This window comes from Topomyia yanbarensis, chromosome 1 (genome assembly GCF_030247195.1).
Source record: "Topomyia yanbarensis strain Yona2022 chromosome 1, ASM3024719v1, whole genome shotgun sequence".
NCBI classification, from domain to species: Eukaryota; Metazoa; Arthropoda; class Insecta; order Diptera; family Culicidae; genus Topomyia; species Topomyia yanbarensis.
The window spans coordinates 62,867,083-62,884,057 of NC_080670.1; the positions used below are offsets into that span (position 1 = coordinate 62,867,083).

A 16,975-nucleotide genomic window follows, 5' to 3' on the forward strand; every position below is an offset into this window, starting at 1 on the left:
CAACTTCAACAATTGCGCAGAAGTTCATTCCCCAATTGTAATCAATTCCCAGACATTTCAAAGCAATATGGGTGCTTTTGGGAAACATCTTGATGCAAATCAAAAATGTTATTCATAATGTTGGCCATTTTGTTTCCCTTGAAAAGTGCAGTATTTTTACATTTGTTTTCCTAACATAAACATACATGTAGGATAAATTGCAGTATTCAGTACAGATGTGTTTTTGAGATCCATTTTGCAACAGCCATAGGAAGCGGTGGCCCCACTTTCGAGAATTCAAAAGAATGGAACATTATTATGTAGGTAAGGTTATGTGGTGAGACCAAAATTTTGCGCATTAGCTAAGTCAAGAAACTGATGCGGAGTAAAGCTGTTGAAGATGAGCCGCCGAAAGCGGCGGCTCCAGGTATCTGCTACGCCGCCATGATTTCAAAGTCAAGATCTAAAACGTCGCGTTAAGGTCGATCCACAACAAACATAATCGATTTCATTCGACACAACTTTGTGATGATCCAATTCGTTTAATTTGTTTGTATCATGGTGAAAAGTTTTTGTTATTCACCGACATGTTAAACCAGAACACGTTGATTCATTTTGCGGTCCAATGTTTTCACCTTTCAACAAACAACTAAAGATCGAGTCATACCGTACGGTGTATGACTAGTGTAAATCGAGCTTCTAGCAAAACGAGCAGAACAATCTGAACTGTCAGTGGGGCCCATGATTTATGTGTCCGCTGAGATGTTGACTTATGTCAGTTCAATGTAAACGGGATAGGGGTGCCATATACGTGGGCGGCTCCTTGTTAACAGGCCAGTTATCCATTCGCATACCCGGTTTACTCGAACATAGGAATTGATTCCTTCTTTCAAACATCGTCGCTGTTGTGCTATCTTATGACAAGCGCCATTTAGCACATTTCGAGAAAAACGATTTTTAAAGTTTGAGATTGAATATCTTGAAACTTATAAATGGTATAAACATTCCAAAGAATACAATTGATGCTTCTATCTATTCTGCATTAATCTCTCAAATATTATGAAGATCAGTTGACTATGTTGCGAGTTTTTACTATGAATGTAAACAAAAGTCGCACTCACACGTGTCATAGGCGTGTATTGATGACAAAATTTGTATGACATGTCATAATCGTGCATGGAAAATTTTCCATAGAAAAAATCATCAATTTTTAACTTTTATTCATATCTTTGCGTTCATATGGTCTATAAACAACCGATGAAATGCATTTTGAAGGAAATGAGTCAGGGAATCTAGAAAAAAAATGTTATTTTTGATTGCAGTGTTGCCAAATATGCTTTGTTTCCAGTTTAAAACTAAAACTGTGTTTTTCTCACAACTCGTGTAATTTCCTTTTGAAAATGTTTATGCCATTGCGTTCCTCAGACTTTTTCACGCATAAAAACATCTAAAACTTCAATATCACTTGAGCAAATCCCTAAATACAGTGATTTGAAGCAAAAAACTCACAATTTCTCATCAGGTTTTTCGCTATATCTAAGTAACCCAGTAGAATTTCAAAATTCTGAAAACACCACTTTGTAGAGAATTTTCAAACAAGTCATGTGGCATATCTAACTCAGTTTACCCCAAAATGGCGTTTGTCATAAGATAGCACAACAGCGATGACATAGGCAGTTCTATGAATCGTTATGCCAAATAACTCTTGCTCGCAAACTTGTGATGCTTTTGGCTGCCCGGTTTATTCAAATATAGGTTTTATTGACCCTTAAAGGCGCAAACCAATGTTTCTCAAATTTTCTGAAAATTGTCTCACAGTTTTAATACGTTATTGGGATAATTTTAAGATGGTTTTCGCAAAGTTGTTTTAAAATAATGTGGCACTAAATACTTGTACTTCACGACTTTTATGCCAAATCGTCGCTGTTGTGCTATCTTATGACAAACGCCATTTTGGGGTAAACTGAGTTAGATATGCCACATTACTTGTCTAAACAATCTCTACAAAGTGGCGTTTACAGAATTTCGACTTTCTGCATGGTTACTGAGATATAGCGAGAAATGTGCTGAGAAATTTTTAATTTTTTGCTTCAAATGACTGTGTAGTGGAATTGGCTCAAATTATCTTGATGAATAAGATGTTTTTATATGTAAAACTATCTCAGAAACACAATGGCATAATCATTTTCAAAACAAAAATGTGCGAATCGTGAAAAAAATGCAATTTAAGTTTTAAACTGGAAATATAGCATATTTGGCAACACTGTAACCAAAAATAACTATTTTTGCTAGATTCCCTGACTTATTTTCTTCAAAATGCATCTCACTGATTGTTTATAGACCAAATGAAGCCAAAGATATGAATAAAAGTAATAGTTGATGATTTTTTTCTATGGAAAATTTTCCATACACGATTATGACACGCTATACAAATTTTGTCATCAATACACATCTATGACACGTGTGAGTGCGACTTTTGTTTACATTTATATTAAAAGCTCGCAACATAGTCAACTGATCTTTGTAAAATTTGAGTGTTTAACACAGAATAGACAGAAGCATCAATTGCCTTCCTTGAATTTTTTATACCATTTATAAGTTTCGAGATATTCAATCTCAAACTTTAAAAATCGTTTTTCTCGAAATGTGCAAAATGGCGCTTGTCATAAGATAGCACAACAGCGACGAAATGGCAAACTACCATATACCCTTTTTCTTGTTAACGACGAATGCGGGATTCGTTCGAAAGTGATTTATATATTTTTTTAAATAAATTAAATAAATTTCTAATGTTTCTATGTTTGTTAAACCAGGGATGACGCTTCAAAATCATTTTCAGAATTTTAATCTGAATCCTTTGAAGCGTTTTCTTCCTAGTAGCACAACAACTTGCCCAGATTAGCACTGCATATAGCATTGCCGGTCTAAATATTTGTTTATAAATTAATAGTTTGTTCTTTAGGCGGAGCCTAGAATTCCTATTTATAAGAGGGTATAAACATTTTATATATTTGTTGCATTTTGTTTGGATTCCTTCAATGCGATCCTTAAATGTGAGTTTTTTATCGTAAATCAAACCCAAGTATTTAACTTGATCTGACCACGTTAAATTCAAACCATTAAAGTAACTTTTTACAGCCTGTAGGTAGATTTGGAAGATCAGAGGTAAAAATATTGTATAGGATTGGTGCGACGCTTGATCCTTGAAGGAAGCCTGCTTTAACAGGTAGCTTATTAGATTTACAATTCTGATAAGAAACCTGTAGGGTGCGGTTAGAAAGATAATTTTTAATTATCTTTATTATGTAAATTGGAAAATTGAAATCCCACATTTTGGCAATTAATCCTTTGTGCCAAACTCTGTCGAAAGCTATTCGATGTCTAGAAGAGCAACTACAGTGGAATAGCCCTCTGAGATATTTGCCTTTATCATGTTAGTTACTCTCACAAGTTGCTGAGTAGTTGAATGTCCAATACGAAATCCAAACTCCATAGGAAGAAAAATAGAATTCTCATTGATATGTGACATCATTCTAGTTAGGATGATTTTTTCAAATAATTTACTAATAGAAGAGAGTAAACTAATTGGTCGATAGCTAGATGCTTCTGCTGGGTTTTTATCTGGCTTCAAAATAGGAATAACTTTGGTATTTTTCCATCTTTCAGGGAAGAATTCTAATTCAAAACATTTGTTGAATATTTTGACCAAGTATCTCATGGTGATTTCGGGAAGGTTTTTAAGAAGAATGTTGAAAATTCCATCATAACCTGGAGCTTTCATATTTTTTAACTTTTTCATGATGGATTTGATCTCATCATAGTTTGTTTCAACAATATAGTCTAGAGACAATACTTGTTTTGAAACGTTTTCATATTTTTGTAAGACTTCGGTTTCAATAGGACCCACAACGTTGAGATTAAAATTATGGACGCTTTCAAACTGCTGAGCAAGTTTTTGAGCTTTTTCTTCGTTTGTAAGAAGTATGTGGTCACCTTCCTTCAAAGCTGAAATTGGTTTCTAAGGTTTCTTAAGAACCTTAGAAAGTTTCCAGAAAGGTTTAGAATTTGGCTTGATTTGTTCAACCTCTTTCGTGAAATTTTCATTTCGTAAGAGTGTGAATATATGCTTACTTTCTTTTCGTAGATCCTGATAGATACATTTAATAGCAGGATCAGGCGAACGTTGATATTGACGTCTTCGAACATTCTTCAAGCGAATCAGAAGTTGAAGATCGTTATCAATAATAGGAGTATTAAATTTTTGCCTTTCTCATATAAAGAAAGGCTATGCAATCCCTGTAAAAATCGACTTTTTAACCGAGGAGTGTCATACACCATTCGAATCAGTTCGTCGAGATCGGCAAATGTCTGTGTGTGTATGTGTGTGTCATTTAAACTCACAATTTTCTCAGAGATGGCTGAACCGATTTTCGCAAACGTAGTTTCATCTGAAAGGTATAACGCTCCCATAAGCTGTTATCGATTTTTTAGTTGATTCTACTTCCGGTTCCGGAGTTACAGGTTGAAGAGTGCGGTCACACAGCAAATTCCCATATAAACTGGTACCACCATGATGTTCAAATGATGTAAAAAAAAAAAATAAAATTGATGTAACATTACTCTAATTAAATCTATGATCAATTAAAGCAGCTTTGACCACATTGGCCACCTATGACGGTTCATGACGTTCCTAAGCTAATATTACACCCATTCCCCAACGAATTCTCTGCCGATTTTTACAAACTTGATTTCAAATGAAAGATACAGTAATACCTCGGACTGCTGCTGAATTTCATTCGGTTCTGACTCTTGCTTCCGGAGTTACAGGGGTGTTAGTAAGGATACACTGAAATTTTCCATATAAATCGGTACAATCGTAATACCTCAGAGGCTAAAAACTATTGATATGGTCACCAAATTACTTCTAATCGCAGATCAGATCACTGATTGCCAATCAAACATTCTTTGAATATATTGTCCACTATCGACGATTCCGGAAGTCCGGAATTCCGGGCATATTAAATTAAAGTCACATCGGTTCTTCGGTGATGACTGAACCGATTTTCTCAAACCAAGTCTCAAATGGAAGGCAAAATATGCAGTTGAGTATTGCGTCGCCGCCCCTCACCCCCCCCCCCGCCTTGCCCTTACACCTCCTTCCTTCATCACTCCCCTCCCCTTGGACCACCCTCACGCCCGCATTTCCTTCATCCACCCCGTATTCCGAAATAAGATGAAGGATTTCTGACGCATCCTCCACTCCCACTCTACTAACTCCCCATTCCCTTCCACTTTCAAACCCATTCCACCAACATTTCAAAATATAATCACATGAAGATAACATTGAACTCATGCTGATTAAGCAAATTAAATATTATTCTTTTGCCTTTCTCATATAGAAAGGTTATGCAATTGCTCCAAAAACCGACTTTCTAACCGAGGCCCGGATGGCCGAGTATCATATAACATTCGACTCAGTTCGCCGAGATCGCAAAATATCTGTGTGTATGTATGTGTGTATGTATGTTTGTATGTATATACGTATGTATGTATGTATGTGTGTGTATTTGCGGATTTGTTAACAAAATGTCCACATCGGTTTCTCGGAGATGGCTGAACCGATTTTTACAAACTAAGATTCAAATGAAAGGTATAATATTCCCGTAGGTTGCTATTGAATTTCATTTTCAACCGACATCTTGTTCCGGATTACGAGTTGAAGAGTATAGTTACAAAACAAAATTTGTTGATTTGTCCACATCGGTTTCTCGGAATTTTCTGAACAAACTTGATTTTAAATGAAAGGTCCATCAGCTGCTGTTGAATTTTGTGTGGATCCGAGTTCTGGTTCCTGAATTACAGGGTGATACGTACGATCACGCAGCAAATCCCGATTTTAACGAATTCTGCGATGAATGTAAAAAGGTGAATTTTTTTTCCAAAATGTAAACACAACTGTTGAATTTGTAGATCTAGGTGACCAACAGTCATTCAAAGTCTCTTTGGCCACACTGGTCACCATCGACGGATCCGGAAGCATCCAAATTCAGAATAACGGTTATATTGGTTTCTCGAAAATGGCTAGACCGATTTGATCAACTTAGTCTCAAATGAAAGGTGTTGCGTCCCCGGAAACTGATATTAAAATCCATCTCCATCCGACTTCCGGCTCCGGAGTTACGGGTTGTGGAGTGCGATCACATAGAAAACTCCGATTCAAACCGATACCGCGATGAATGCAAAAAGGTGCTCTTAAATATACTTACCAAGTGTAATAAGAATGAAAGACATTTCCATAATGTTATATTGTACGAACCAGCTATTAAATCATAGTTTGGAAAAATGAGAAAGTCACAATTGCACCTCTAGGTGGATTAAAACAGGTTTTTCTGTGTTGTTGGCACTGATAAATTTCTAGCATCAACTATAGAATTACTTAAATTTTGTAATGCCGTATCAATGTCAGCTTTATTTTGAAAATCAAGGTCATGATTAAAATTATTCTCAATATAAGTTTTGTACCTTTCCCAATTTGCTTTGTGATAATTGAACACTGAGCTAATGGGATTGAAAACAGCTTCTTGAGAAAGTGAAAAAGTTACTGGAAGATGATCAGAATCAAAGTCAGTATGTGTAATCAATTCACTACAAAGGTGACTTTGATCTGTCAAAACCAAGTCAATTGTTGATGGATTCCTTACAAACGAATAGTACGTAGAACTATTCGGGAACAAAATTGAATAATAACAAGCATAGCAATCATTAAAAAGTAGTTTACCGTTGGAATTGCTTTGAGCATTATTCCAGGCTCGGTGTTTGGCGTTAAAATCACCGATTATGAAAAATTTCGACCGATTTCTTGTAAGTTTTTGTAAGTCTCCCTTCAAGAAATTAATTTGCTCGCCAGTGCACTGAAAAGTCAAATAGGCTGCAGCAACAAAAATGATACCAAGATCAGTTGCAACTTCGATACCCAAACTCTCAATCACGTTGGTGTCAAGAGACGGCGTAACGGAATGTTTGATCCTGCGATTAACCGCTATTGCGATTTCTCCGCCGAATCCAACAATTCGATCAAATCGATGAATAACAAAATTAGAGTTACTCTTCAATTTAATATTTGGTTTTAAAAAAGTTTCGGTCATCCTCAAGAAGTTGAAAAATTCGTCTTCGAACGTTTTCAAATGAACGAGCATTCCAATTTAATAAATTTAAATGATTATTTAAATTCATTGTTAAACTTTATTTTCATTACAATTTTGTTAGCAAATTCCCACCCCGCTTGAAAAGCTTCAAACATGGAGGTAGAATTTATCATAGCAAACATCATAGGTAACATAGAGTCTTGGAAGTATTTTAATTTTTCTTCCGTTACGCTACCTAGATCCATTGGACTAAAGGAAGCGTTTGGTGCAAACAAGTTTATAGGCGTGGTAACGGTAGCCGTTATTTTGGCCTTGTTATCTTCCACTGAAGCATAAGATGACACACCATTGTAGGATGGTGTGACGGAGGTAGAAGAAGTTGTTAATCTATTTTGAATCGGATTAACACGTTTGGAGGTGTTTTTTGTTGAAGTGTGCCTGAAGAAGCAGGTACATTTTTTATTTGTTGTTTTTGTTGTCTAGAACGAGAATTTACAATTTATAACATCGAATGAGTTGCTGCAGTCAATTGAATTTTCGGGTGGAGAAGATACCCTTTTTCGTTTAGCTTTAATTTTTGGAACACGGCATGTTGGAAAAATTAAATATTTCTTTAAGCTAAATTGTTCTTGAAAAATGTTTTGGTCTTGAAAAAGACTGATTGAGTAGAAAAAGTAGGTAGTCTTGAGAAAGACTAATTGTCGAAAAAATATAGGTAGTCTTGAGAAAGACTGATTGAGCGAAAATATAGGTAGCCTTGAGAAAGACTGTTGCTGTTGAAAAACTATAGGTAAACCAGGAGCTATCAAGATTTGTGACCGGTTCGAACGAAGGTTCAAGCCGGTATGAACGAGCGTTATGCTAAATTCCTGTTTTCTTTAACATGAAAATATATGTACGGAAAGATCTTCAGCAGCGGCACGGCTCAAAATTATGCCGAATTACCTAACTTCTCGCACAGTCTTGAAGAATGTGTTTCCCTGTAGTTGGAAAAACGGCAAATGACCTCCAGTGTGATCACTTCTCAAAATTATGCCAAATGTCCTATATGCCAAATGTCCATTATACCAAATGTCCGTTATGCCAAATGATGTGATCAATTCTCAAAACTATGCCAAATGACCATTATGCTAAATGTCCGTTATGCTAAATGACCTTATGCCAAATTAATTTATGCCAATTGACCCCGACCCCTTTGCACTTGTCAGCGTATACAGTGCTTTATGGTCATATCCAAAAACGCGCACCTGGTAATGAAGCTTGTACTAATTTGCATTTTGACATTATCGATGTTTTATAGGTGCTATCCACGAGAACTCATTCAAATAGCTCAATATGGCACCTCTGCTCTATTATTTTAATACTCATTTCCTTACGGCATAATTTTTTTCGATCAATTAACAAATAATGATTCGTCTGAACGAGTAGTTTGACTCATTACTTAGCCCTATCATTCACCGTCCTAACTTCAATAACAATAGAAGGAATGAATCTGAATAATATTTTGGTTTCTTTTGCTCCTAAAAATTGCTTATCGTAGAGATAAAACGAGTAGATAGCAAACTCCTGAAGTTCGTAACCTATCGCTATATACAATTTCGTGGTTATCCAACATGGTGTTCTATGTAATAATTTCGTTGACGTAACCAGATACAGCGAACCGAACGTCAAATCATCGGGTCGTAGACAACCAATCCACACAGCAAAAGTTCTTCATTTTTTCCCAACAACAAAGCTCTCCATAGAGTCTTCGCCTAATCAACGCTATTCGTGTTTTCTGCGATACTATGGAGAACAACACATGCGAACGAACGAACGAAAATCACGCAAAGGAAGAAAAATGTTTCATCTTCACTTTGCTTGTTCTATGGAAGCCAAGTAGGTATTTGAACATTCTTTGGAAACCAACACTCATCTCGTCATCGCACGGTCTCGGTCCACTTGTAAGACCGAGTTCGGCAGAGCATACGACAGAACAGCAGCTTGTTTCTCGCTCGCATCCATCGCTTTTTCTGCTGTTGGTGGGTATCACAGTGCATGAAAAATGGACCTGCGCCGTAACTTACCTCGTTCGCTGTCGTCGTCGAGTAGGAAGCAGGCCTAGGTTGTGAAGATTCTTCCAGTAGAAATTCATCCTCACAGGCCAGATTTGATTCGTTGATGCTGATGTCCAGATGAAGGTCTTTCTCCTGTTTAATGCGAATTTGTGATGAATTATGTGTTCGCTGTCGAATGCGGTCATCATTCTCCTTGCATTGCTCTCGATATGCAAAGAAGTCGTCAATTTTGTCAACACAACCCCGACAAATCAGGGCGTTCTGATCGTCCCCCTCGTTGGTGATCTGCGTGTGTGCGGTAAAAGATAAGAGAGGGAAGAGTGAGGTATTGGGTTTGCTTTTTTCTACTCGTACATCCGCTTGAAATTGGATCGATATTTTCGATGGCGTCTTGCCCTACCTGTACTGTGGTGCATTCGAAGATCTTTTTGAGCAATAATTTGTTTGTTTCACTTGACGAACCTTCCGGGAAGATCAACTCCAACACCCGTTGGTCTTCCGAACAACATAATCGGCAGATTTTTTCTTCCAACTGGCCGTGCACTGCAACACTTTCTTCACTGGTTTGGGCAGTATCCATTTTGCAGTCTTGATCGTTCAAAATTTTGCAGCACTATACACAGTGCCTATCTACGACGGTACGTGAACAGAAACCGAAGTGGAAACACACACGGAAACACCATCAGCTAAAATACTCGAAAGCAAAAACTACCACAAACACGTAGGATCTGTAACGCCCAATGGATCCTTTTTCCGAAGAACTTTGCGTTTGCTTTTGTGCGCTGTACCGTTCTGTACAGGCACTAAATAACAGTCCATTCACCACGACACTGGGCAGGACAATGAAGTAGAACTGCAGCAGCAGTCGTCGTCGACCGTCGCTTCGTACCTGCTGAGCATGTGTATGCGATACGCCAAGTCGAAGAACAGAGCAGGCTGGCGTTCAATATCCTGAACCACACTAAGAAACTTCAGGCACACTTTGAATTACTTTTTCTCGACCGATCCAAATTACTTCCGGTTAATTCCTATTAAACAACAGTTTGCAAACTATACCCTATAATACAAACAAGATTTACACGACTTTGATCACTTTTTTACCGCAGTTTTGAACATTTTTCATCAGCTATCGTAAATTTTTGTTTGTACGCCATACAACCGCGAGACTTGAGAGAGAAAATGGCTTGTCTGCCGTGAATCGAATCCGCGTCCCTTTCCAACCTGTCATCAGATTCAGATTCTGTCGCTCGCGGCTCTCTCTCATGAATTTTATATAAACAAACAGATGTCAGATATCGTGCGGTTCCAGTGTTTATTTACATAGATCTTTTTATTTTCCCAATTGGACTGCTTGAATTTTTTGCAAATATACCTATATAAACCAACATTTTCCGCATCTCATTTTGATAAAAATACATCGTTATTCCAATATTAAACGTGTTTTCAGCAATGAATAAAGTTTTGCATTATATTTTGTGCCGGTTTCTGCCGAGAGCCGTCAATGATGGGTGAGAGATTATTGAGAGCATATGAGAAGCGAGCAAAACAAAATGAATGAAAATATCTGTCACACGAGTGCAGTCAGCCACGACAGAGTGGCCAGATAGAATTCCTTAATATCGGTAGGGTCACTAAAAGTTTATCGGTAGTTATCGGTAGGCCGGGTTGTTGTCCCAAAAACGTACACGGTTAAATAAAACAACCTGCAGAAAAGTTGTTTTAACTTACTTTTGAGTTGTGCTTCGCTTTCGCACTTATTAGTGTTGTCAAAAACAAAAAGAGAGATTCGACTCAGTCGAGGTTTTCCGTGGAGGAAGGTACTTTTGAGTTGTTTGGGTTGAACTCAAAATTAGGTAAATTCAACTTAAATTTGAGTATAAAAAACCTATCAATGAGTTGTAATTTTTGCCGTGGTTAAATGGAAACTACCTTCAACACGGTTTACCTAACTTTAAGTTCCCCCACCATACCACGAGATTGAGTCAAAGGAACTCAATTTTAGGTAGTTTTTCGTTTCCGTGTAGTATTGACATAGAATTGTAAAATACTGACAACACAGATCTCAGACCAAATCCAACCCAAAAAATGAATGTTGAGTAGGATATGTCCAAAATCAATAAAAATCGGGAGTTTTCGGTAGGGATAATAAAATATCGGTAGTTTTGCCTTGGTCGTCTGTGAATCGGTAGGGAAGACCAAAAGCGGTAGGACTACTGATAAAACGGTAGGTCTGGCCACCCTGGCCACAGAGTTGCCGCTAAATAAGTAAATCTGGCAGACCAACAAAAAATACCTGGCAAAATCTGTCACTTGACAGCCTCCTCAAAGTCATCGAAATATGACATACTTTTGTCTTATAGAACGTGCATCAATTTATTTTTGTGTTAAATTTGCGAAAATAAAACCCAAATTTCCAAAATTTGAATGTAACAACTTCTATCTAGCTTTTTACGTGCCATAATGGCGACCAGTATCCTCTAGTTCGTAACATCCATGATTTTCACTGTGACAGTACAGTAATTTTACAATAATTTACAGTAAGTTTTAGTGTTATGTAGAAAAACTCTAGTAAGAGAACTGCGGAGAGAAAAACAGCATTTTTGGCAACGTATGTCCCGGCATTGTATGGCAACACGTCCAATGTTATAAGGATAGGCAATGTTCGATTGGATCCCTTTTTTGACAGCTAAACGCGAATCCAATCGATTCAAAATGGAGTCTCCGCAGTTCTCTTTCTAGAGTTTTTCTAGTGTTATGCTACAATACAAAAACAATAAATTTTAACGTTTTTAAGTAAATTTCAATGTAAAATAGACTTTTACAGTGAAAAAGGGGGGTGGTTATCTTAACATTAAAAAAAATCAATTTTTCTCCATTCATATTTTTTTCTCGAAAACAGTAAAATTTAATGTGAATACACTGTATTTTATTGTAAATCTACTGTGAGAGCTTGGCATCGAACAATGTTGAAACAGTAATAACTATAATATTTATTGTTTTATGATTGTTTGTAGGGTAAATGCCATTGTAAAATTCTATCCGGGATATCATCAGTCCTTTTATTGACAATATTGCTGCTTTTGTGATCAGCTCAGTAACAGGAAGTCATCCTACGTTAGTCCAATGCGTTAACGCCAATTGGATGTTTATTCAATTAACGCCCGACATCCTCAACTGGGCGTTGCTGTCAAGCTGGCGTAAAAGACTATTGTCAATGTAGGACAATTAAACGTATTAAAAACTAGACAATTTAGACCGCCATTATGGCACGTAAAAAGCTGGATAACTTAAGATCCTGGCAGACGCAGAATGTATGAAAGGTTTGTCTTTTTGCTTAAAAGCTGCAAAAAATCTGTGTTTGATAAATCTGGCATGATGGCATCCCTGGTCACTCGCTCTCTCTCTGTTCCTCTACACCGTAACGTATTTGTTTGTAAATACGGTAAACGGTGTAAATAAAAATGAATCACTGGCTTCATGCCCTTTGTCAAAAAATAAAAAGTTCATCGTTGCAGTGATGCACATGCACTGCATATCGTGCATGTTTGTTCGAATGATTATTTCCAGATTCTCGATGTGTGAATTATTCTGGTTTTACAACCGATGAAAAATATCATCTTTATAATAATTTAGATAAATATTTAAAGGAAACATAATTAGTACTATAAACACTTGGAACAGTATTCGGAAATCCTATCTCGAGTTGGTATGTACGCACGAATAAGTTTATCTGTTTCATAAACAAACTAACCGGTTCGTTTTTCCACGATTTATAGGAACGATTTTGGGAGCATAAATGACCAGCAGAGTTGAACGGTAGTATAGTTAACTTTAAAGTATCAATGTAATAAAAAAAATAATTGCAGGTGCGATCCCGATTCGGAACCTACTGTTGAGTGGGATACCTTTTGTCGATTATGTTTCGATGAAGCCAACGATATGGTGTTGCTTTTTCCGGACGATGATATGCCTGACCGTGATCTGCTTTGGAAGATCTTAGAATGTGCCACCTTGAAGGTAAGTATTGCTATTCTTGTTCTATTCCGCATTATAGTGTACCATGGTGACTGGAGTTTATGGAACAAATTAGTTTTGGAGCAATATTAGTCCCATAGATATAATGGTCGAACATACACTATTTTGAAAATGTCCTGTAATATGAATTGTAATTGTAATTTATTAATTATACGGCGGCCTGTTAGTTACACTTTTAATCAGGTCAAGGAAAAAACTAGTAGGGGTAGTGCAATGCCAACATTTTAATTAACCGGCTATTCAGTCTCCTTGACACTTGCTTGCTGATATACATTGTACGAATATGAGTGGAATACACATATACGTAGTTCGTTGATGCATACTCCAGTAGGTTTTCCCGTTTAAAATGTAAAAGTCTAAAAATAAACATTCAAATCAGGATTCATTTGCAGCTCACATTTACCGAGGATTCAGGAGCTCAAATATGTCGGAATTGTATAGACAAGATTGGTCAATTCTGTGACTATCGCATGCAATGTCTTAGAAATGACAGGAAAATAAAAGCTAAACGCCTACAGAACCGAACAATTTCACGAAACATGGAGGAATGGCCTGAAGAACGACACACACCGGAATTACTGCTAGAGCATCCACAACAACATGATGATGATCCGCTAGATAATTTTGAAAATTGTTTCAATGGAAGCAATGGTATTAGGGAAGACGTTGAGCTAAAGCATCCCATTATAAAATTCAGCGAAAGTGTTAAGCAAGAGTTTGCGTCAGAGTACGAACGCCCGTTGAATTTATTGCAGAAGCATGCCGTAGAAGATATTGATCAAGCGGCGGAAACTAGTGAAAGTACCGAAAACCAGCAGCTTCAATTGAAACTTAAAAAGAAACGAACAAGGAAGATTCTACTTTACGAAGGGCACAGCTACCAACTGTTATCATCTAGGCCGAAATGGGACTCGATAACGTGGGGATGTCTATGGCGCAAAGCAAAAGATTGCAAAGGTACAATAGGTACCAAAGCCAGTGGTCAAATTCTCGGCAACGTGTTGCCACATCACAATCATACACCAGAGATATACAAAGGCAAAAGGTCAAAAGCCGTTCTAATTCATGCTTTTCGAGAGGTGGAAAATATTTACATAGATGAGCCTTACGAGATTGTGAAAAATCGTATAGGCGGGGATGTGCTCATGTACGGCGGCGACAGGTATCCATACTCGCATAGTCGCAAGGACGGTTGCCGTATCTGGAAGTGTGGTTCTCATCGCAATTGTACTGTTTCTATCTATCTGTGTCCTGACGGAAGAATTTATAAATTAGCCAACAGCAAACATGCCGAAGAGAAACTTCAATCGAAGCGCAGACGAACATTAGACAAAAATTCGCACAGTTTTACTGATTTATCAGCCAATATTGAGGAAATGTACCCAAATCCAGTGGGGACATTCAATTATAAAATTATCAAAAACACCAACAAGCGCAACGTTCTAATATACGAAGGCGACCGGTATAGTTTCTACTATAGGAAAACCAATGGTTGGATCGTATGGCGATGTACGGTCTCGCGAGCGTGTCACGCTATGATTTATCAGCTTTCGGATGAATCCGTCGTCGTTTTGGGAGAGACAACGCATGACCATTTGAAGATTGCGGTTAGCATCTAAGTAATACACACAAATTATTGAATTTCAATGTTATCGATTTGTAGAAGAACGCAAAAAGATCTCCTCTTACCCATAGAGTCTAGAAAATAATTGGCATTTTTTCGTCTATATGAGCGAAGTAGAAATACAGAGTAGACCCGATTTTATCAGCCTCCAATTTTGTCAGCATAATATGAAAAATATTTTATTTTTTCTTTTGCACTGGAATATTCTCAAAAACGAAATTTATTCCAAATAATCAGAAAGGGTTATGGGGCTACATCTAGGGACTATAGAAAAATATTTTAACAGCTTCAGTTAATTAAAAGGAAAAAAGCGTCCCAATTTTGTGAGTATCTCCATTTTGTCATCCTAAAAGTAGGTGAATGGAAAACAGTGAATCTAGTTATGTAAGGTATGCAAACTAGGCGCGATGGAACTACCCAAGTTAGTCTTGGATCACATATATTTAGAGCAACATAACCTTAGAATAATAACTGGTTTGTTTACCGGTCACTGCCCTAGTAGATATCATACATAAAATGGAAAAAAATAAAAGTCCGAGTTGTCGTTTCTGTCAATTTAAAAATGAGACAACGGAGCATCTACTTTGTGATTTCAGCGCTCTTGTTAGTTACAGATATTCAATTCTTGGAAAAGGGTTCCTACAGTCCACTGGGATTTGGCAATCAAATCCTAGTAAGGCAATCAGATTCATTAAACGAGTTGATTCTAACTGGGATAATATGCAAAATCAGACATGGCCCTTCGTATCTCTATTATGAAGGGACTGACTGGGATTCCTTTAAATCTCGCGTGTTTTTTTGTAAACGGCCAATAAGCATACGATCAAAATTCACTTGGCCCTTTTCAAAAAAAAAAACACGAGAAATGGTCGCAGTAATCAGGATCTACAAGCTTAAAAAACATCAGATGTAGCTTCAAGCTGTTATCAATCCCTATTCGGAAGTTTTTACGCTGCCACCCGCGTTACGGCACTGGTGTCAAAGGGGGCCAATTAAGATCGTCTGTCGCATTCTTGATGGTCACATCATTAGCGTTTATGCCTTGTTGATTATAAGATTAGGGAATATGTATAAAGTGATATATAATATCTTTTTCGCTTCAAATAGTCGTTATTAACGCAGGTGGATTCGATGACAGAGATTTTGATTCTGTTATACGATCGACTGACGGTGTCGAAATGTCAGAAGAAATGAGCAGCGGTAAGCTGCAACCTCGTAGGTATTGAGTTTTACTACCCAAGTACCCAATAAGCATTATAACGTAGCATAATATCTGCTTTAGATCCACATATAAAGCTGTCTTAAAGAGCCGTGAAGCCCTAAATACTGATATAATGCTGATATTATGCCAGAAAAGGTGAAATATAGTGCTATTACTGTACAGAGATTGACAGCTCGTTTCTGTAGTACTAATGCTATTATATAGCACAACCGCATAAATGTCAATTTGGAAAGCCTTATATTGGCAATACTAATGCTATTAAAAAGTTTTAGTTGGTTGTCATCAGCCTCCTGGCAACCCTATACCATCATATGGAGTTTGACAGCGACCTACATATATGGGGCGTTATAGCTATAAAGCCCCAAACAAAGAATTTTGTTCGGCGCTATGCGCAATATTGAAGCATTCCACACGATGTTTTGCATCTTTCGGGATGATTAGATACCATATCATTCAGAAAATTGGCACTTAGTAACCAAATACAGCTTTTAATGATTCGGTCCAAAATTATTGTTTTGATTTTCATGGCAGTGATGCTGGCTGTACAGAGACGCCATTATTTACAGAGGGCTGGCCGTCATTGTCCGCCATAGTTTTGAAACCATTTCTTATGTTTTCTTTCGGTATGATGAGCAAAAAGGAAAAAATTTAACATAAGATGTTCTGTTTAAAACCGTAATTGTCTCTCTTCTAATGCATTGTAATGAATATCCGTAATGGGTTTTCGTTCTCACATAATATGAATGTTTTACGAAAGCTACCTTTAGTCAGTCTCAAACTGAGGTAGCTTGCCTCGTCCTTCACGGTAAGTGCGCTGCGTTTGCTCCCTAGACTATATTGCACATGTTCGATTGAAATGAAATATGCCGAATATAATCTTCAAGAAGATTTGCATAACAAATAAACCCACAGC

The 16,975-nt window shown here is 37.2% G+C and overlaps 2 protein-coding genes across 3 annotated transcripts in view; one reads left to right on the forward strand and one right to left on the reverse strand.

Annotated features, from left to right (window-relative positions):
• The window catches only part of LOC131677785 (uncharacterized), a 40,452-nt gene extending 30,063 nt beyond the window's left edge, over nucleotides 1-10,389 (reverse strand). Inside the window, exons 1-2 of the mRNA XM_058957822.1 lie at nucleotides 9,582-10,389; nucleotides 9,191-9,466 (exon numbers count right to left, since the gene is read on the reverse strand). Of these exons, the coding sequence (XP_058813805.1) occupies nucleotides 9,191-9,466; nucleotides 9,582-9,761 (456 nt within the window). The 5' untranslated portion in view covers nucleotides 9,762-10,389. The remainder of the gene's footprint in view (nucleotides 1-9,190; nucleotides 9,467-9,581) is intronic.
• A 2,311-nt stretch (nucleotides 10,390-12,700) lies between these two features.
• LOC131677787 (uncharacterized) lies at nucleotides 12,701-14,863 on the forward strand. Of its 2 annotated transcripts, XM_058957824.1 has the most exons (4): nucleotides 12,701-12,887; nucleotides 12,958-12,997; nucleotides 13,048-13,198; nucleotides 13,609-14,863. In XM_058957824.1, the coding sequence occupies exons 2-4, from the start codon at nucleotides 12,978-12,980 to the stop codon at nucleotides 14,833-14,835; spliced, it is 1,398 nt and encodes a 465-aa protein (XP_058813807.1). In that variant the 5' UTR covers nucleotides 12,701-12,887; nucleotides 12,958-12,977; the 3' UTR covers nucleotides 14,836-14,863. The 2 variants fall into 2 exon arrangements, with proteins under 2 accessions (XP_058813807.1, XP_058813808.1); XM_058957825.1 differs by lacking the exons at nucleotides 12,701-12,887; nucleotides 12,958-12,997; nucleotides 13,048-13,198 and adding an exon at nucleotides 13,219-13,543 and having other exon boundaries at nucleotides 13,596-14,863.
• The last annotated feature ends 2,112 nt before the right edge of the window (nucleotides 14,864-16,975 follow it).

Bases quoted from the DNA above. Each gene is read 5' to 3' on its own strand.
- LOC131677787 (XM_058957824.1), top strand. From the start codon at position 12,978: ATGACCAGCAGAGTTGAACG. The intron at 12,998-13,047 runs GTAGTATAGTTA...AAATAATTGCAG, and splicing joins ATGACCAGCAGAGTTGAACG to GTGCGATCCCGATTCGGAAC. The intron at 13,199-13,608 runs GTAAGTATTGCT...ATTCATTTGCAG, and splicing joins TAGAATGTGCCACCTTGAAG to CTCACATTTACCGAGGATTC.